Here is a 20,799-nt window from a genome sequence, read left to right as displayed (position 1 = left end):
CTGATTTTATCGTGCTTGTAATGAGCTACCAGAGCCTACGCTGCAGATCAGAGGGAGGGAGAGTGTTTGCAGGCAGAGGAAAAAGACACGCAGACTTCCGTAGGGGGATGTACACTGGAGCTTGGCTGAAGAGCGGTGTGGTATTGATTCCGCTCTCCTCCCTCGTGGGCAGGGAGGTGAAGCTGTGTGGCAGTGTGCACACAGGAGGTCATGAAGTTGTTTTATTATTTATGTAAATCTGGAGGCTAGGAGGGGAGGGTTTAAAACACTAATGGATACTGGGAATTTTGATTTTCAACAGACATACTTATCACAACATTTCACTCAGAGACAAATGTCTTTCCTCCGCTCCCTCCTTTCTCCTTCCCCCTCATCCCCCACCCCCCCGCCTTCTTTCTCCTTGTCCTTTCTTTCTCTATTTCTCTCTCTTCCCCCTCCGCATCACTGGGATTGGCCTCATAATCTTTTGGTTGCTTCCTGTTTCCCACAATATTGTGAGGCCATCCCATTAAGGCAGACCATTCTTGGATCAAACAGATCCGTTCTCCAGGAATCAAGTGTACATGGGGGTCTCCGACACGCTTCATGAATCAAGCCTTCTTGACTTGGGCTGAGCTCCTCTGACTCAGACGTGGGATAGTCAGCATTCATTCAACTCAGGTTCACATCTCAGTTTAATGAATGAGGTGATTCATGTAAAAGTCCCTGGAACAGTGATTGGCGTGTAATCAGCCCTCAGTCAGAACTGTATTATTATCATCACCATTTGCTGGGGAGTGGGAGAGTCACTCATAACTTCACGCTAAGAGTCACTATTGTGGTAACTCTTACAAAATCGTCGTTCCGAGAACCACCGTTCCAGTGTGCCCATTAACAGCTCACAAACTAAAAAAGATAGTTTATGTGGTGTCAGCATCTCAAGGAGACTGAGTAATTATTCTTTCCTTCCTTTAGGGGCCACCTGATATTGAGGGGAAATCTGTAGTTGGGAGACCAGGGCCTGTCTGCTTGTTCATCTTTGTGAACCTTAAAGTATTTGCTGCAGTCCTGTTCGCTGTTCATGTAGCACTCAGCTAAAGACTGTAGGCTCCGTAGTAGTTCACAAACATAGCCAAGCAGCAGAATCACCAAGGAAGATCTTTAAAAATAAACTCTCCTGGACAGACTCCTCTCTATATAAATGTTTGCACAGTTGATATTGGGGCCTAGAAATCTCTGTTTTTAGTACCTCACCCATCCTCCCTCCAACTCATGATTCTGAGACCTTTATCTTGTGGCGTCTAAACTATTACATGTTCCTTGGCCTGTTCATACTCAAATCCATTCTGTACATTCTTGCCTAATTAGCGTCCTAAATTACAAACCAGCCAAGATTTCCTGAGGACTCTCAAAGGTACCTGACACTATGCTGAGCCCTTGACATTCACTGTCTTGTTTAATCCTCTCAGCACCCCAAAGAGGTAGACAGTGTTATGGTCCCATTTACAGATGGGAAATTTGAGGCTCAGAGCGGTTAGGAGACTTACCCAAGGTCACACAGCTGGTTAGTGGTCTGCCGTATCTGTATCTACTTTAATACCTGACAACAAGAAACTGAGGTGTGTCTGATTTCAGAGCTCCAGCTCCTAAGTGCTGCATAATAACGATGACATCATTATGTACACACAGTACGTTAACACATTATTGACTGGAGGATTTTTGCAGAAAGTAACACCTGTAGCCGTAATACATCTCTGGTCAAAAATGTGTTAATACCTACACAATAATCATGACATCCCTCCCCTGGAAATGTTTTAACTCTAAAGTAAAGATAGTTGCAAAATCAAAAAAAAAAATTGAATTACATGTCTCTTAAATTTAACCTATATCCAGTAGTTGATGACAATTCACTTCAACTTTCATCCAGTTTTTTATACTTTTTTTTACAAGTTGGTCTGGAGGAGTCCTTTTAGTGTGTTTAATATTATGTGCGTGGGAGTCCCAAAGTAAATGTCGCTGGGCCCTGTGGAGGACCCCTGTGGTCAGCCCAAGGAGAGCCAGATGTTTTCACCCCACTAAGATGGCGTTGGTATACCATGGACTGGTTGAGTGACGGTGATACTTCTCTAGAACTGAGATTTGTCACTTTTCAAGAACAACTTTCTGGCTCCACATTGGGCCTATGCCATCGCACTTGGTCTAGAGAGCAATTTCCCCGATGCTCTAAGACAACACCTCAGTTCTTACCGAAGGACATTGGGCCAGCTGGCCTGTTCACCATTTCCCTTTGAGACTCCTGGCATTCACGGCCACTCCCAGCGGTTTCTCGCAAATGTGAAACAGAGAGAAAAAAGAACAAATCCACCAGCCAGTCCTTGGGGGAAGAGACAAGCTTAGCTCACAACAGGGTCCTCAGGGATCCCTCTCTGTGGGATGGTGGGAACCCAGCCCAGGAAAGCAAAACCAACAACAGCTCCTATAATCCCCTCTATCAAAGGCAACTGGGAGGTCTCACAGGAGGGGGCTGGCTGCTTGGAGGGCAGCCAAAGCTCTGAGTGGCCATCCCTGAACCCCCAAGGGCTGCCTCTGTGTGCCCATCACAGCTTGGATGCCCATTCGGACAGAACCACAAATGTTGGGGGCGCTCAAGTGTTGCCGAGGTTGGCTTAATGCTCATCAGCTTCCATGTGGGAGGCTTCATCTGGAACGCCTTTGATGTGGTTAGGGCTCCCCCTGGGAGCACTTGACCACAAGCGGTGTGAGAGACACTGGCTGCCGGCCTTGGCCTTAGGAGGTGTTGACCCTCTTGCTTTTTAGGGGACCTAGACAGTTCCTGTGGCAGCCTTCACCAGCACACTCAGGCCTGAGTCCAGTTCTTACACTGTGGAGAAACTGCCTCATTTGACACTGGCAAACAGGGAGGTGGTTTTATGAGGACATATGAGCTGGGAACTATTTTTTCAAACCAACAAGGTTATTAGGCGGGTGTTTATTGTGTGACTACAATAGACTTTTTTAAAATATGAAAGGACTATGAGATGGGTCTGAGCTCTCCAGTATGTGCTCTTCTAGCTCAGGGCTCCAGACCAATCTACACCATATGCAGTAGCACCAGGATGATGTGATTAGGCACCAGATAAAGGCACTGTATCAGTTAGTTATTGCTGTGTAACAGGCTGTCTCAAAACTCAGTGGCTTAAAAGCACAGTCATTTGTTTCATTCACTTACCTGCAAATCGGTTGGGGGTTGGCTGGCTCAGGCCAGGCTCGGCTGGGTGGCTGCGAGGCACGCGGTGGGTCTGGTTGGCCTTGGCTCCGCACTGTGGCTTGGGCTCAGCCCTGCTCCATGTAGACCATTGTGGGATCCAGGCTGAAGGATCCACAGCTACCTGGACGAAGTTCTGCTGATGGTGATGACAGAGGCTCAGGAGAAGAAGCCTGAGCGTTCAAGCACATTTCAAGCCTCTGCTTCCATCACATCTGCTAATACCCCATTGGCCGAGGAAAGCCACCTGGGTAATTTCAAAGTCAAATTTGGGGATTATATGTGCTCTGCCCAGAAGGAGACCAAAGCAAGTAGTCGCATGGACAAGGCTAATACCAGTGGGGCAGGAAGAAAACTTTTCTCCTGGAGAAGGCAGGAGAAGGTGAATCTCTTTGAGTAATACTCTGATATACCCGCCAGGGTCAAGAAAAGGCCAGTGAAGGATGAGAGGCAGGATGGGGGTGAGAGGAAATGTTTCAGGCACTTTGAGAGAAGGAAAGTCTTAAGACAGTGAGAATGAGTTCTCAGTTCTCATAGCTGCCCCCAAAAATCAACCCAAATTCAAGTCCCAGTTTTATTTTACCCAGACTGAGAAAACACAGAAGCCACTACTCAGATGGTTTTGAAAACACTAACAAGGTCAGCTCACATCTTGATGTTTGATTCTAGTGCTGGCACCTGGACTAAGTTGTTCTGTATCTCTCAGATGTCCTGAATAGTTACGGAGGGCTTTATTGATGACCAGGCTGGGTAGCATTTTCACACCGAATTCTAACAAGAGGTATGCTAAGAGGGAAGCACTATTAGCGTCCCATTTTACAGGTAAGAAAATAGAGGCCACAAGACATTCAGTCAGCTGCCTAAAATCACTCGGGTAGACAGTGGCACAGCTGGATGTAGAATCCAGGCTGCTAGACTCCCGAGCCTGCTCCCTTAATCCTGAACCCCCCTTTAGTGGGGAACACTAAAGCTGAGGTTTGAACACATTTGATTTCCGATTCCTGGAGAGGAGCTATTCCAGTGGAAATGCAGGCTGCCCTTTGTTAAGAACTTACATTGTACTCAGTGCTTCTGTCATTTAATTGGGGGACAGGCAGATAGAAAGCCCTATAAGGTAGATACTGTTAATGTGCCCATTTCATAAACATGAAAACTGAGATCTGAGAGGCTAATAAATTTGTCTGAGAAAATAAAGCTGTGAAATGATAAAAATTAAACAGGCTGACTCCAGAATTCATCCCCACTGCACCAGCTTCCTCATTTGTAAATGAGGAGCTTGGCCACAGTGATCTTCAGGGCTCCTGTCAACTCTGAGTCTGTTGCTCTGTGTCCCCCCGTTGTTTCTCCTCATTTGGTTCATGCTCTTAGTAGAACTGGCTGGAATGCGAAGGGGTTTGCATTGCATTCTGTAATTGCCCTGGCCAGGTCTCCTGACAGGGATAGCCTCTCTGACTGTATACCGTGAGCTTTCTAGAGCCTGTGAGGTGTCCTAAGGCAGGTTGAAGTTCTAAAGACACAGTCAACTAGAGCACCTCCTAGTTGTTTATGAAAATCACAGGTTGCAACCCTAATAGTGAGCCTCAGGTTACAAGAACAATTATAGGAAAAAGCCCAGTGGGGGAAATTAAACAGGCGTTGGTTGGCTGAGTCACAGAGAGAAGAAAGTGAATGAATGTGTCCCCAGCAACCTCCTGCGAGTGCCTTTTTGATGTCCACCATGCAGTGAGCAATTCCTTTTCTCTAACGGTCCTTAGGAACTTGGAATAAACAGATGGTTAGAGGAAGGCAGCTAGGTGATGGAGATGCAGGAGAACCTCAGAATGGGGAGACAGCCATCATTTCCAATGACAAAAACTCACTGCCTTTCATAATGACAGAGGATGTCTTTAGGCCCAGCTATAAACTCCATTCCAGCGAAGGCAACCCTGTCAAGCCACGTGAGGTGCTGTCATCTTCATGATGTACCCCGTGATGCCCAACCCCAGGCCCACCCCACCCACTGTACAAGCACCACATCCCACCCCGTGCACCCTAATCCCACACCATTCTATTACTTAGCTCCAACCTTGGGTTTCCCATTTAGATTTTCTTCTTGACCATCTATATAGATTCTTATGAGTCAACCTCCAGTGAAGAATAGAGTCTAAGCTCTCAGAGCTGGATAGGACCTTGACAAGTCCAGGCTCCAGGGGATTTCTGGTTTCCGGTCTGGCATGTAAAGAGCTTGGAAGGCGTGGTTTTTGTCCTTACAACAAGAAAAAGGCTGAACAAATGGAAAATCAGCAACTCTTCTTAGATCCATCAGAGAATTTTAGGTCACAGGGCAAACCGCTGCCCGCAGATTTAGAGAGACAGACAAATGGATGCAGAGAATCATAGCCTCCTGGAACAGAGAACTGGGAGAAGAAATTGCTCCTGGAGCCATAAGGGGTTCCATTTGCCCCGCATGTCACTTCCAACAAAAGTGATGAAAAGACAAAAAAACGCAGTTTGAAGAGACAGGTATGGTAGAGATGTTGGAATTATCAGACTGGGAATTTAAATCAACTATGATTAATATATTAAGGTATCTAATGGCAAAAAAAAAAAAGTAGACAACATATAAGAACAGAAGGGTAATATAAGCTGAGTGATGAAAACTCTAAGAAGGAACCAAAAGGAAATGCTAGAAATCAAATACCCAGGCTTTTGTCTTTAGGACAGAAAATAACAATATATTTGCCTCCCTACCCCTATTATAGAGATAAGTAAATTGAGACCCTACCAGTGGTTTGTCCAAGGTCGCATAGCTAATGAGAAAATTAGGATTGATGCACAGATCTCCTATATTTGATCTCCTCTGGCCTTCATTCAACAGGCATTTATCAAGTGCTTCTTCTGCACTGGGTAGAGCTAAACGTTGGACTACAACAGTGGTTGGCTTGGTCCCTGCCCTTATAAGGTTTATAGTAAAGAATGCTCCTGTACTTCCTCTTTAACAATGCCAAAGAATGTAAGTCCAGGAGAAGCCACTGTGGTTCAATTTCGCTTTCAACTTGAATCTCATCTCCAAATGTGCATACGTCTGTGGAGAAAATCACAATTCATTGAATTCATTTCTTCAGTAAATGCTTGTTGGACATGTGCCATGTGACAGGCACTGCCCTAGGTGCGGGGGATACAGCCATCCTCAGACATAGCAGGGAAACAGACACAGATCCCTGCCCTTGAGGAGTTTACATTCTAGTAGGAGGAGACAAACAAGAAACCACATACAGAGTACCCGTGATAATTGCTTCTTGGTAAAGCTCTGACTGTCCACGCTACGTAAATATACCACCCACCCTCTTCCTGGTACTTCTAACCTTTCTTTTCTGGGTGGTTGGCAGTTCCTGTGACTAAGCTGGGAAAACCTGAGAGGAACAGATGTGCAGGGAGAAACTAAAGCTGAGGTTTGAACGCATTTGATTTCCGATTCCTGGAGAGGAGCTATTCCAGGGGAAATGTCAGATAGGCAGATTGGCGCCTCCATCCCTCCGCCTCCCAGACAACCCAATTTTTACAAAGCAAACGCCTCATTTACGTAGATAAGAGGTCGTTTAGCTTTTCTAGTACATTAAAGGGCCCGAATCACATCCTATCCATGAGTTTGCATGAAACACACTGCGATGGTACAATTGATTCGCTTGGTGTAGAATATCGTGCCGTCTGCCTGAAAGGCAGGCCAACAGATTTTAATGCGGTTGTCTCCAGGCAATTACTAACTTTCCCTCTTAGCAACGGGACCAAGGGACTTTCATTCCCCGAAATGACACTTCTCCCTTGTTAAAGCTGGAAGTTAGTTTTACGAACCACACCAATCTAACACCCAGCTCGCGTGAGCCATATACCTTGAATAAACGCAAATCCAGTCTCCGTGGCATGAATGATGACCTTATGCTGAGCATCGCCATGGCAACTAATGACATCATCCCCCAACACCAAACTGCACAAAATCCAGTTCTCCAAGGGTCCTTATTTGCCTGGAGTGGGTGTGTTCTTGGCCTAGTCACATACGCATTCGTAAATATCACTCTGTTGTCAAAGGTTTGCAGTGGATGTTTACTGTCATTTTGGGAGGTATATTCCCTTTGTGGCAAATGTTTGTTTTTCGTTCATGAGGGGGGGTGGGGGAAATTCTGATGAAAATTACTGTGTGTATTTGATTAGCAACATTTGTTGATAACATATGGTCTGAGGAGGCTTCCGCAAATAAGAGGCTTTAAATAGTAAACAGAGATGTGACTGAGATGGAGCAGATGCTCGCCAAACACACAGTAGAAGGTTGCTTTGCCCGTAGATTTCTCCCTCCCTCCACCCAAGCACACCCCTCTCCCTTATTTTCTCCCCCAGATCAAAGTATTCACTTTCAAAGCAGTGGCTCTGTGGAACAGGTTCGGAGAAATAATGTGCTGTGACTTTAAAAATCACCTACACCCTCCCCCAAATATGAATTATCTGTTACTCTTGTTTATTATTTGATATTAATAATGATGTAGTGTGACTGAATGAGTCAGCCAGCTCAAGTGGATCTGGAAGCAGCATTTGGGCACCACGTGTCTGAAATGCTGTGATACACAGTCCCCAGTTTTCCAGTACACCAAGAGTGCTAGCAAGAGCTCCAGGGAGAATTTAGAGCAGCACATTGAATCGCCATGGGGTGAGCTCTCCTTGTAAGTGCATGTTTACAGTTTATCTTTGTGGCTGCGCTCTGGTGAGCATACGTACTTCTCATCTGCTAATGAAAATAAAAGTACTCCCGTGAGCCGGCGATTTAACTGTGTATATAGCAGGGGTCAGCAGACGTTTTCAGTAAAGGACCAGAAAGTAAATAATTGAGGCTCGTTGGCCATAAGGTCTCTGTCGTAACTGCTCACCTCTGCTTTTGAAGTGCAAAAGGCGATTTGTATCAATAAATAGATGGGCATAGCTGTGTCCTAATAAAACTTTATTGATGGGCATTGAAATTTGAATTTCATGTAATTTTCATGTGTCCCAAAATATGACTCTTCTTTTAATTATTTTCAGCCACTTAAAAATGTAAAAAAAACCATTCTTTGTTCGTCAGCCATACATAAGCAAGTGGTCAGCCACACTTGACTCATAGACCTTGGTTTCCCAACCCCTGGTCTATAATCCCAAAATGAAAGACTTACTTTCTTTGGTGCTTTCCACGTGCTGGGTATTGTGTTGAACACTGTATGTGCAATAGTTTCTCTCCTACTTATCCTTCCATCGACTCTCTGGGGTCAGTACTATTCTTATCCCCAGTTACAGATGTGAAAGCCAAGGCTTCAGCTCACACCTAACAACTGTTACCATTTCTGGACCTGACATCACCCTAAGTAGAATATCACATCCATAAGGGCAGCGCTGATATCTCATGCATCTTTGGGTCCACAGCAGCACCTAACACAGTGATTTGCACGTCGTAGACATTCAGGAAGTGTTTTCTAAATGCAGGGCATAGTAGAGGTCTGAGCCCTCAGCAGTGGAAGTCAGAGCTTCATCCAACACCATGTGCACATGTAGGTTCGTCAGCTGGACTGTTCTTCTCTTTGTTCTCCAGCCTCTTGCAAAAGGTATTTGATTTGGAATGAACACACATGTGTCATTACATGTTCCTTCATTTTTGGAGGTGCCACTGTGGGTGACTGCATTTCCATAGTCTGTGCCTGTGTTGCTTCTGGTTGAAAAGACCAAAAATAATAACAGTAGTTCATTTTGTAACTCAGTGGTGCTTTCCAACATTATCCTGTCGGCATCCACATTTCTTCCAGCTCTTGGCCTCATGAGCTAACTACTCCTTGACCTTCAAAGACCTACGCCCTGCTCCTCAGAATGCCGTCCTTGCTGCTATGTCGTCTCGGTCCCCTCTTCATGCTGCCAGCCACTCTGTACACTTCAGAGCGTTGGTGTGCTCTGACAAAACATCCGATCCTCGAGGAGATAAACCCTCACTTTGGCTTAAAGGGGACAGTCACACTCTTGGATATTTCCTGTGTGGCATCTCTCCACAGTCCCCTGAATCTGGCGACATGAGTATTCTGAATTTGTCACATCTTCCTAGTCATTAAACAAATGTTTATTGTGTGCCGCCCTGTGCTTGGTACAGTAGATTTAACACACACACACACACACACACACACACACACACACGCACACACTATGCTCCTTGCCCCAGGGTATTAACCATCTAGAGAGAGAGCCAGTTACCCACACAGATAATTGTCACACTACACTCTAATACTGTGTGATGAGTTACGGAGAAGCAGCAAAGCTCTACGGTTTAATGCATGGGCTTTCAGGTCAGAAACTCTGAGTTTGAAGCCCAGCTCTGTGATAGTTGGAAACCCTGGCCCAGTTACTTAACCTCTCCAAGTCCTAGTTTCTCCATTGATAAAGTGGGGATCATCAGGATATATCTTGCAGAACTGTCAGAAGGATTAAATGAGATAACCCATGAAAAGCCCTCTGCCCAGGGCCTGGCAAACCATAAGCACTGGATAATTGGTGACTATTTTTAGTGCTTTTGTGAGCTAGCTGTACAGTGTGAGTGTAGTAGCAGATGTGATAAGATCAGGGAAGTGAGACGCCTCACCCACTTGACTTTAGGTACTTTATGTTCAGAGAGGAGTTAGTTAACCTTCCCAACTGCTCCTTGCCATAAATACTATCAACCTCCGGTCTTTTCAAATCAAAGCAGAATTTTATTTCAGTCCTGGGAAACTTTTAAAAGAGATATTCATTTAAATAGCCACAGCCAGTGCTCAGCAAAGGAAAAGAAATGAGCAGAGAAGAAGGCGACAATGAGAAATAGATCCATTTATCATTACGCGGCTCCACCAAAAGGCCAAGGTTCCACCGCGGACTGATTTGTCTGCAGGTTACGTAGCGCTCTGTGAAGTATATTGAGCGTGTGAAATAAATCTAGAGCAGCCCAGAGTCCCATCCGTTTTGAAACAGAACTTTCCAGCTGAGTTCCGGAGGTAATTGATACTCACTGGATCCAGACACAGAGGAGCAAGTTGTGGCATTTGGGAGCAAGGCAACATGGCGGCATGGCTAAGAGTTTGGGTTGTGGAGTCAGATTTGCCATTTGCTCCCTGTGACCTTGGACACATGACTAACCTGCTCTCTGAGCCTCAGTTTCCTCATCGGTAACTATGGGGGTGATAATTATAAGCATTTCACAGGATGGCCAAGAGGGCTTAAAAGGACAAAATACACGTATGACCATCTAACATTTTGGAGATGGGAATGTGTGCCTGGCAGATAGGAAGCGCTGAAGAAATATTAGCTGTTTTTGTTATAGTCAGGTCTTTCCACGCATGGCCGGAAAAAGACAAAAAGTGGACATTTTCATGATTTTTTTCCCAAAGGGGACAGGGGCAGGGAAAGTGCTGATAACTCTCCTTGGGGCCCCTATGAATAGGAAGCATTGACCCAAAGAAGGCAGGAGTGGTTTTCACAGAGTCCTGTGACTGTAGCGACCCCCCCTGCACGGCCCATCCTCTGGCCACGCTAAACAGACTGGGTGGCCTTGGGCTCAGAGCCCGATTCACGAGCTTGCGACCGCTGGGGCCGCACAGGTCCCACACTCGGACCATTTGGTTTCATGCTCCGCGTTGCCGTCTTGACATTCTTAATTATTTGATCTTTGAGCTCGAGTCAGTTAAGTGGGGTCTGATGGAATAATGAGCATGTGTTTGAGCAGAGGAAATCCTCAGAGAAAGGAAAACACTGGATTTTAGTATCTTGAATGGCACTTTTTCCTGCTTTTTGAACAAGGAGCCCACATTTTCGTTTTGCACCGGGCCCTGAGAATGACATGGCTGGTCCTGATTAGACTTTCTTTTTTGGCCTGCTCCGCTGGGCCAGGTAGCCATGTTGAAATCTGGTGGATAAATTGGGATTCAGTAGCGACCTAGCAACCTGAGGTGAGCCAAGGGTCATGGTAGGAAGCCAAGAGCACAGCTGCAGGCCTGGTGGAAAGGAAAAGCAACTCACTGTCCAAATGCACAGGGGTTGTCAGGGCAGCCTCCAGTGGCTTCAACTCCATCCCGCTGATGGGGTCTCGGAGACCTCGCCCTGCCCCACGGTCTGAGTCATGTTGAACGCATTATGAGCTGAGCATCCTTGGGTAGCCGCAGGGGTTCAGGCAGACTGGGTTCGTGCCCACTGAACAGGCCAGAAAATCCCTATAAACCAGTTTCAAGGACGGTGTCCCAGGGATCCAGTGTGGGGAATTCCCAGGGACCTGCGATCAAGGCCTCTTTATGGCTTAGTGTTTAGAGCATCTCATTCCAGAACTCTCTTTGTTTCTGGCAGGAATCTTCCTTATCTCCATGCCCAAGCATGAAAAATGCCCAAAGAGATTCATAGCACAATTAACCATGAACAGTAAAGTAATGCTCATGTTTTTTGCCAAAATTGTTAATCATTGGTCATGCGTGTTATTGATAATCATGACAGTAATAGCAGCAAGAGCTATAAACTGGGAATTAAGAGATTTGTGTTCCAGCCCAGCTTGATCACCGTTCACTGGAATAAAATGGACAAGGTCTTGAGGTTCTTTCTCAGTTTTCTCATCTGTGAAATGGGTACAATATGAACTGTTTTACCTCTTACCCTGTGTAATAGGAAGGGTAATGTCCATCTTGCTTGCCCAGCGAAGCTTCAGATACTCAGTAGGTGCTTAATAAATATGTGTTGAATGGATAACACAAAATATAAGTGATTATCACTGTTACTAGAATACGTCTTGTGTATCCTCATTTGGGGAAGGGAAGGTAGCCAAAATCTGGGGGACTCTTATGCTGTTCCAAGCCTGGTGCTATTTACTCTTTATAACTATTCTGTGAAATGATATTATTTTATAGCTCAGGAAACTGAAGTTCAGGGATGTTAATTAACTTCTGCAGTTTGGAAGTGACTCATCAGGATTTGAACTAAGAATGCTGGGTTCAAAACCATATGCCTTGTCACGTTGCCTTTGCTAGGACAAGGGTTCCCCTGTCCTAAGAGCTTGCTGCTGTGGCTGATGTCCAAAATTAGGAGCTTCCACGTGTACATCTCACCTTTCGCTGTTGTGTTTGAAACCTGTTGCTTCTCGCCCTGTCTCATATCCTCTCCGTGTCCTCTCCCTTTCTCTCTTGCGACTGTTGTGCTCTCTCAGTGGTTCTTGCACACTTGGATCCCCATGGAGCTGGGTACCTCCTTATCTCCTTCTGGTGCTCTCTTACCCACAGTCTAGAGTCCTCAGGTCTTTGAGTTTAGTTAATGGGATTTATTCAATTGAGTGCAACCTTGACACTAGAAGTCAGGCTTCCGTCATTTACAAAAGAGGAAATACAAACAGCCAATGAACACAGAGTAAAATAGTCAAGGCTGCTATTAATCAAGGAAAGGCCCATGAGAACGGCAGTGATTAAATTGGCCAGAAGAAAAAGTGAATAGGGACACCCAGCGTGGGCAAGAAGCCATGTGATTTGCACTCTTTTTCCCAGATGGTAGGAGGATAGTCACCAGCTGTGCGGAAAGCATTTTGGGAATAGATGTCCCAAGACTCGAAAGTTTTCAATGATGAGCACAGTTCCTGCAGCACTGTAGGAGCACCATCATGTTTGTTGACAAATGAACGAAGAAACAATCTCCCATTTAACTCTCCACTTCCCAAGGAAATAAACAGAGATGAAATTAAAAAGTAATGTCCAGCCCAATCTCAATAATAGAACAATGGTTAAATAAATTATGCATCCATCAGGTGTAACATTATAGTCATTAAAAATAATATCAAATGAGTAACTTGAAGTACGGAAATTGGCCATTACGTAGGCAAAATAAAAAAAAAAATTCTATACAGAATTATATCTATTCCTGTTTCCTAGTTCTGTAAAAGAATATATGTTTGCACAATTTATTTATTCAACAAATATTTATTAAGTGTCTTCTGTGTGCTAAGTACTGTGGTAATGCAATATAAACAAAACACACAGTCCATGCCCTTATGGAGCTTACAGAATATTAGAGGATTTAGCTGTTAAACAATCATGTAAGTACATCAATTATTACAAATCCAGTGATTGCTAGGACAGAAAATTAAGCAGTATGTTCGAGAGAGTTTAACACTGGAACGAAACTGATACTGGGAGATCAAGGGACATGTTCTCAGCTCTGGCTGAGCCCCAGAGAGGTAGCGGGTGAAGAGAAGGGTGGGGAGAAGCATTGCCAACAGAAGGAACCGTGCATGCAACAGCCCTGAGGTAGCACAATCAGGAGGCCCATGACACTCGAGTGGATGAGTGGGAGACCATACCAAGGGGTCTGGATTGTGCCCAGTGCAATGGAGCAGGTGCCGTGGAAGGGTTTAGGAATCCAGTCGATACTTCCTGAAGATCATGCTGATTTCTGGTACAGAGTGGATGGAGATGGCTCTGTAAGAATCATGATGAAAAGATCACATCTGAGGGGCCCGTCAGGGGCTCATGTCAGTTCAGACTGGCACTCTACCCAGATGCTAGGTAGGCCAGGCCCTCCTCTTGGGAGATCTACTGTGATTCCCAGAGACCAGTGAGTGGGGAAGAGCGTTTCCCACATCACATCCTTCGACCTTTGTTCCTCTTTAACAGGGCTAAACTAAGCTTCATCCATTGCTCTATTCAACATAACTTTGAATGCCAGTGGAAATGGGGCTCCCTTCCTTCCCACTACTATTGAGGTCTCATTGTAAGGTCAGGTGTTAGCTCCTGCCGAATGAAACTCCATCTCAAAATCTAGAACAGCGGTTTCCAAGAACAAGGGATTCTTGGAAAGGCTGCAAGGAAATATTAGTGGTTACCCTGGAATGGTTTGTAGGGATAGCAAATGCATAGGGCAAATTTCTCACCAACTCGATTTCATGCTAATTCCAAGTGATTCCTTCTAGTGCTCTGTGAAGACCCCTGGCAACTTTCTGAGCATCTGTCTTGCATTTGCCTAACAAGATAATTAACACTTTTTGTCATTCTGGCAGCTTGGGAGGGGAGGGGGATGTGACAGCCAGCATGCCTCGATGCCTCCTCGGGTTAACCCTGCATTCACCCGACCCAGGAAGAAGGCGGGGCTAAGTTTAGCGTTGTCAAGGCGGAGGTCTCAGCACTGACCTCTCTGATTCTGTCTGCAGCTGGGGCACCCAGGGTGACTTCTCTACGACCCATGCACTGCCCGCCGTGAAGGTGAAGCTGTTCACAGAGAGCACAGGAGTCCTGGCCTTGGAGGACAAGGAACTGGGACGGGTAAGTGATCCCCATCACAAGGATTCTCCATCACAAGAAGCTGTGGAGGGCCGGAGTCCCCGGGTCCCGAGAGGCAGTATTGCCAATTTCTGATAAGCCCAGCTTCGAGGTTTGACTCCCTGGCTCTACTCTTTTTTTTTTTTTTTTTTTTGCGGTACGCGGGCCTCTCACTGTTGTGGCCTCTCCCGTTGCGGAGCACAGGCTCCAGACGCGCAGGCTCAGCGGCCATGGCTCACGGGCCCAGCCACTCCGCGGCATGTGGGATCTTCCCGGACCGGGGCACGAACCCGTGTCCCCTGCCTCAGCAGGCGGACTCTCAACCACTGCACCACCAGGGAAGCCCCCTGGCTCTACTCTTCATTGATTGTGTGACCTTGGGCAAGACCCCCAACCTCGCCAAGCCTCAGTTTCCCCTCTTTAAATCTGTGTGCATTGCAGAAGATAGGTCAGGAGGTCTCAACGCCATGAGCCCCACACACCCTTGAGAGCAAGGATGTGCAATACCCTTTCTATCGTGAAGCAAAAGTATTATATAATTTAACAAACTGACACCCTAACAATTTTAAAATCAGCACAGTGACATAACATAAAAGATACATAAAAGGGAAATTATAATAATTTCAAAATGTAGAGATTCAACCACAACTGTACCGAAGACCCAAGGAAGGAGTCTTTACTTTTCCTGTATGTGGAATCACTGTGCAGGTGACAAAGTCCCCTGCAGAGGACGGGGGCTCAAAAACCCAAGTATCAGTAATTTACTGAAACAGTAAACCAATCTTGGTAACAAAGTTTCCTTGATTTCCCTGGAAAAGTGCCAAACCCGCTTATTGTGTATATGTAAAAAAGATTTAGGAGCTAGACTCAGTTAATCACCAGCAGTTTTTTCTACCTCCGTTCATATCTTGTGGGAATATTCAAAAATCAGGCGGGTTGTACGCTTCCTCATCATTGAGGAGTAGCTCGCTCACTGTAGGATGATTAGTATCCCTGGGCCCCGCCTGTTCAATACCAGCAGAGCCCAGCACCAATTATTTTGTCAACCAAAAATGTCTCCCAAATTTCTGAAACATCTCAAGGGGTGGTACCAATCCCTTTGAGTACCACTGGGATAATAATTCTTTTTTTAAAAAAATATTTATTTATTTATTTGGCTGTGCCGGGTCTTAGTTGCGGCACACGGGCTCTTTTAGTTGTAGCATGCAGACTCTTAGTTGTGGCATGCATGAGGGATCTAGTTCCCCGACCAGGGATCGAACCCAGGCCCCCTGCGTTGGGAGGGCAGAGTCTTAACCACTGGATCACGAGGGAAGGCCCAAAATTTTCTAGTAGTCTGTTTTTTGGGGGGGCCACACTGTGCGGCATATGGGATCTTAGATCTTAGTTCCCCGACTGGGGTTTGAACCCACGCCCCCTGCATTGGAAGCACGGAGTCCTAACCACTGGACCGCCAGGGAAGTCCCCAATAATTCTTATCTGAATAATTTCCTTTATAATATCTTCTTACATCTCAGCTCTTAACTCTGTACCAAACAGATTTTCAGAACACAAGTTGGATTTGTTCCTTCCTAGCTTAAAATGCTTCCATGACTCCATACCGCTTATAGTAAAACCTGAACTCTGTAGCACAGCCCACAGACTCTCGGGTGATCTGGCTCCTGCCCACCTCGCCAGCCTCATTTGCTGTCGCCTTTCCCCTCATCCAGTATGCACCAGCATCGCTGGCCAAATTTTAGTCCCTCGAATAAACCGAATTCTTTCTCATCTCAGTAGTTGTGGCTTCGTCTCTGCCTGGAGCTCTCTCCCCACTGCCCAGCTCTTCCAAAGGCTACTTGCTTCTCTATATAAATGCCACCTCCTCCTCGGAGAGCCCTTTGCTGACTGCCCATCCACCTTCGTTTACTACTTCAGCTGCTCCCTATTCACATCCTCCACCGAACCTATCACCAAGGAGACAGAATTTACAGAAATTTTGGCTTCTGTCTCCCCCACTGGACTGGAAAACTCCATGGGAGAGAAACCTATTTTTTTCCTTTTTAAAAATTAAAGTGTAGTCAATTTACAATATGTTATTGGTTTCAGGTGTGCAATGTTGTGATTCAGTATTTTTATAGATTATACTCTATTTACAGTTATTGTAAAATATTGGCTGTATTCCTTGTGTTACACAATATATCCTTATATCTTATTTTATACGTAGTGGTTTGTACCTCTTAATGCCCTACCCCCTTTTTGCCCCTGCCACCATCCCTCTTCCCATTGCAAGAGAGATACCATGACCGTGAAACTTAAAATTATTTTGTTCACCACCCTATTCCTATACCCAGAGCCCAGCACATAGACTTAATAAATTTCATTTCTACTGGTTGAATGCATAATCCCTTCTGAAAGCTGTGTGACATTAGCCAATACATTTAACCTCTCTGAGCCTCTGATACAGCATCTGTAGAAAAATGACAAAATATCCCAAAGCAAGCACACAGGTACACACACCTAAGAACACCAGCAAGAACACATTAACCACACTTTCTTTTGTTTTTAATTAATGTATTTGTTTATTTTTGGCTGTGTTGGGTCTTCATTGCTGCGCACAGGCTTTCTCTAGTTGTGGCGAGCGGGGACTACTCTTCGTTGCAGTGTGCGGGCTTCTCATTGCGGTGGCTTCTCTTGTTGCGGAGCACGGGCTCTAGGCACATGGGCTTCAGTAGTTGTGGCACGTGGGCTCAGTAGTTGTGGCTCCCGGGCTCCAGAGCTCAGACTCAGTAGTTGTGGCGCACAGGCTTAGTTGCTCCACGGCATGTGGGATCTTCCCAGACCAGGGCTCGAACCCATGTCCCCTGCCTTGGCAGGCAGATTCTTAACCAGTGCGCCACCAGGAGAGTCCCCTTCCTTTGTTTTCTCAATTCCTTAATCTGGCTTTCATCTATAGAACTGACCTGGAATCATATTACTAGGACCTAGACCGCAGATGGAAGTACAACAAAAGGTAAACAAGGCTGATAGCAAGGCTGACCCTTTTTTTTGCCCCCCACAAAAAAAGGAGGGAATGAAAGAAAAGAAGAGCTTTACCCATTATCTTTGAGAAATGACAAATACTCACTTCTGTCCTTAGGGAAAGAGAGACACACAGAGTGGGGGATGGACCCTGCCTTTTCTTTTTCTTCAAACCTTTCTTTTTCCATGAAGACGTGAATCAGGAATCAGGAGAGTCTCAGAGACCTAGAATATCAGTGTTAGAAGAGGAAAGTCCAGGAACCATCAACGTGAGTCCACTCCATGGGTCTCAGGAGCCCCTTGAAACCGTTTACACATGTTGGGGGGAGGGGCGTATGTGCATTTTTCTGGACTTGCTAATCCAAAGCATTCACCAGCTTCTCAAAGCTGTTTCCGCTCAAAAAAGTTAAAACACACTGGGCTAGTCAAAGCCTTTTCCTTTATAGAGGAGAAAATTGATTCCCGTGGAAGGCAGGAAACACACCCCCAGAGCCACCCAGTTAGTTGGGGCCCATGCACAGTTGCATGTTTACCACTGGCCAGGCTACTGTCCTGAGGACTCTGTGTGCAGCCCCTCACTGATTCTTTATCTGAATCCTATGAGGAAGGTCCAGTTATTACTCCTCCTGTACAGACCACTACACTGGGGCTCAGAGGAGGTAAGTGACTTGCCAGGAATGATGCCACGTCATCTCTGTTTTTACTACACTGCGTTGTCCCTATGCAAAAATAAAAATCTTGGCTCTGCTGTTGGGGTGAAGGCCACGAGCTTGCCATTAATCTCTTAACAAATCATACTCTCCTCTAGTCTCATGACACATTCCCCCAGATACTAGTTTATACTTCCTGCCACAGAAAACTTTCCACCTTTGCGGTGGAGCCCACCTGCCTGGCCCTTGCGCTGGTGGGACGGGCGCCCTCTGCTGGCAGCACCTCCACAGACAGTGGCTGGGGGACAAAAGTGCTCTTTTTTTTTTTTTTTTTTATAAATTTATTTATCTATCTATCTCTCTATCTTTGGCTGCGTTGGGTCTTTTGTTGCTGCGCATGGGCTTTCTCTAGTTGTGGCGAGCGGGGGCTACTCTTCATTGCAATGCGTGGGCTTTTCATTGCGGTGGCTTCTCTTGTTGCAGAGCACAGGCTCTAGGTGCACAGGCTTCACTAGTTGTGGCACGCGGGCTCAGTAGTTGTGGCTCGCGGGCTCTAGAGCACAGGCTCAGTAGTTGTGGCACACAGGCTTAGTTGCTCCGCGGCATGTGGGATCTTCCCGGACCAGGGCTCAAACCTGTGTCCCCTGCATTGGCAGGCGGATTCTTAACCACTGCGCCACCAGGGAAGCCCAAAAGTGCTCTTTTCTTAAAGTGATTCCTTGGACCCCTTGGAAAGTGTTTCTACGTGCTGATTTTTCCCAAGTTTAGCAGGACATAGCCACATTCAAGATTCTGGTGCTGTGTTCACTCACGCAAGAGTATTTAGTTTGTTCCATTTTTATTTTTATGTTTCCTTTTTGTTAACCTTTGAACTGAAAAATAACTCATGCATATAGTAAAAAAATCATCAAAATGGATATATAGTGAAAACTAATGATCCCACCCAACTGACTTGAGTATCTTTTCCCAGAGAAAAACGTTGTTTTCAATTTACTGGGCATTCTTCCCGAAATATTCTATGCATGTACAAGCATAGCATATACAAGCATATTTGTATATATCCCTCTTAAAATAATAAAGAAAGGGAGCATAGTTGGAAGTTACTGTGTGCATACTGCTCTGCACTTTGCTTGAAATATGAGGACATTTGGAGATGAGTCTGTATCAGCCCATACTGACTTCCCTTTTGTTTCCATAGCTACATACACTGTGTAGATATATCATAATTTATTTAGATTGTTTCCAGTCTTTGGCTGTGTAAACAATGCCTCTATGAATAACCTTGAGTTTATTTCTTTGCACATATGTCTGTGTGTGTGTGTGTGTGTGTGTGTGTGTGTAGGATAAATTTCAAAAAAGTATCTTGCTGAATGGAATTTGAATTTTGACAGATACTACCAAATTGTCCCCTAAAGAGTATACACCAATTATAATTTCACAAAAGGCATGAGAGAGTGGCTGTTCCTCTACACTCTTGACAACAGTGCAATACTCTCAACCTTGTACTCATCAGATAGGGTTACGGGCCCACTGTGTCCATTCATTTGCGCTATGCACAGAGCAAACGGGAATAATGATAGTCAAAAATCCTTAACCACACAGAACGTAAGGAATAGAGACATAAAACCAGAAATTACAATGCAGTGTGGTGAGTGCCCTGTTAGAGAAAGGACACCTGGGAGGCACACAGCAAGGGGACATAATCTAGTCTGAAAAGCAGGCACGCCTTCCCGGGGGAATGCAGAGGTAAGGAGAGTCATGGAGGCTAAGTGCTTGAGAGGATCAGCCAGGTAAAGCCTCAGGGTAAAACCGTCCCCCAGAAGGACCTGCCCAAATGCCCAGGTAACTAAGAGAAGCTGGGGCTGGCTGACATACAGCTTACTGCAGAGGACGGGTTGTGTTCCCATATCAACATCACCACATCAGAGCACAGCACAGAGCCTCGGCTGAGATGACAGAGTGCTCAGCTAGCAGCCTGGAATGCCCAGATGAGACGTGTGGACCGCTCGGGACGCATGTACGCCCATAAGGACCCTAATAATTCAGCGGGGCTGACACTTACAAAGGAGTCACTGGCCCGTCGGGCAGATGGCAGAGTGGGGATGAAGATGGAGGAGGACTACGGTGACCTCATCTCTCCATCCACCCTAGAGAGGAGGTGTCCCCAGGGAGCGACCACGTCGGGGAAGAAGCCTCGGTGGAGCGGCCAGTAGTGAGCTGCGGCCATTTGTGTCGGCGAATGGACACTATATTGCCGGTGGGAAACGCGCCCAGGACCCATATGGTGGATGGCCTGTTAACAAGCTCCGGGTGCCCAGAGCGCTCCACCCGCTTTGAATTTGCCAAGCGAGCAGAAGCAGAAGGAGGCCTTGGGCCTTACCTACTGCTGTTCTGGCCCTGGTGGGGTTTCTCTTACCAGTTCCTCCCCTTCCTCGTTTCCCAACACATCACCCACCGACCCAGCCCCACCTCTCAGCCCAAACTAGCACAGCGGAGAAGGTCAGCTACACTGAGATTGGCAAGTCCTTCCTCTCCATCTTCCACAGTCTGGGGTCTCAGGATACGGAACATGATACAAGGTGACACGCAGGGACAGGTGTTATCTCGAGAGATAACA

At 46.0% G+C, this 20,799-nt stretch overlaps 1 protein-coding gene across 8 annotated transcripts in view; it reads left to right on the top strand.

The window, feature by feature from the left end:
* The window catches only part of CADPS (calcium dependent secretion activator), a 478,811-nt gene that overhangs the window by 268,450 nt on the left and 189,562 nt on the right, over positions 1–20,799 (top strand). For all 8 annotated transcript variants that reach the window (XR_003435859.1, XM_027121298.1, XM_027121292.1 and 5 more), the window contains exon 7: positions 14,427–14,538. Coding sequence is in view for 7 of the 8 variants with exons in the window: in XM_027121298.1 (XP_026977099.1) it covers positions 14,427–14,538 (112 nt within the window). In the remaining variant the exon portion in view is untranslated. The remainder of the gene's footprint in view (positions 1–14,426; positions 14,539–20,799) is intronic.

This window comes from Aethalodelphis obliquidens, unplaced genomic scaffold, assembly GCF_003676395.1.
Source record: "Aethalodelphis obliquidens isolate GAN/ISIS:26980383/991018 unplaced genomic scaffold, ASM367639v1 scaffold22, whole genome shotgun sequence".
Taxonomy (NCBI): domain Eukaryota; kingdom Metazoa; phylum Chordata; class Mammalia; order Artiodactyla; family Delphinidae; genus Aethalodelphis; species Aethalodelphis obliquidens.
This window is presented reverse-complemented; position numbering and strand designations above follow the sequence as displayed.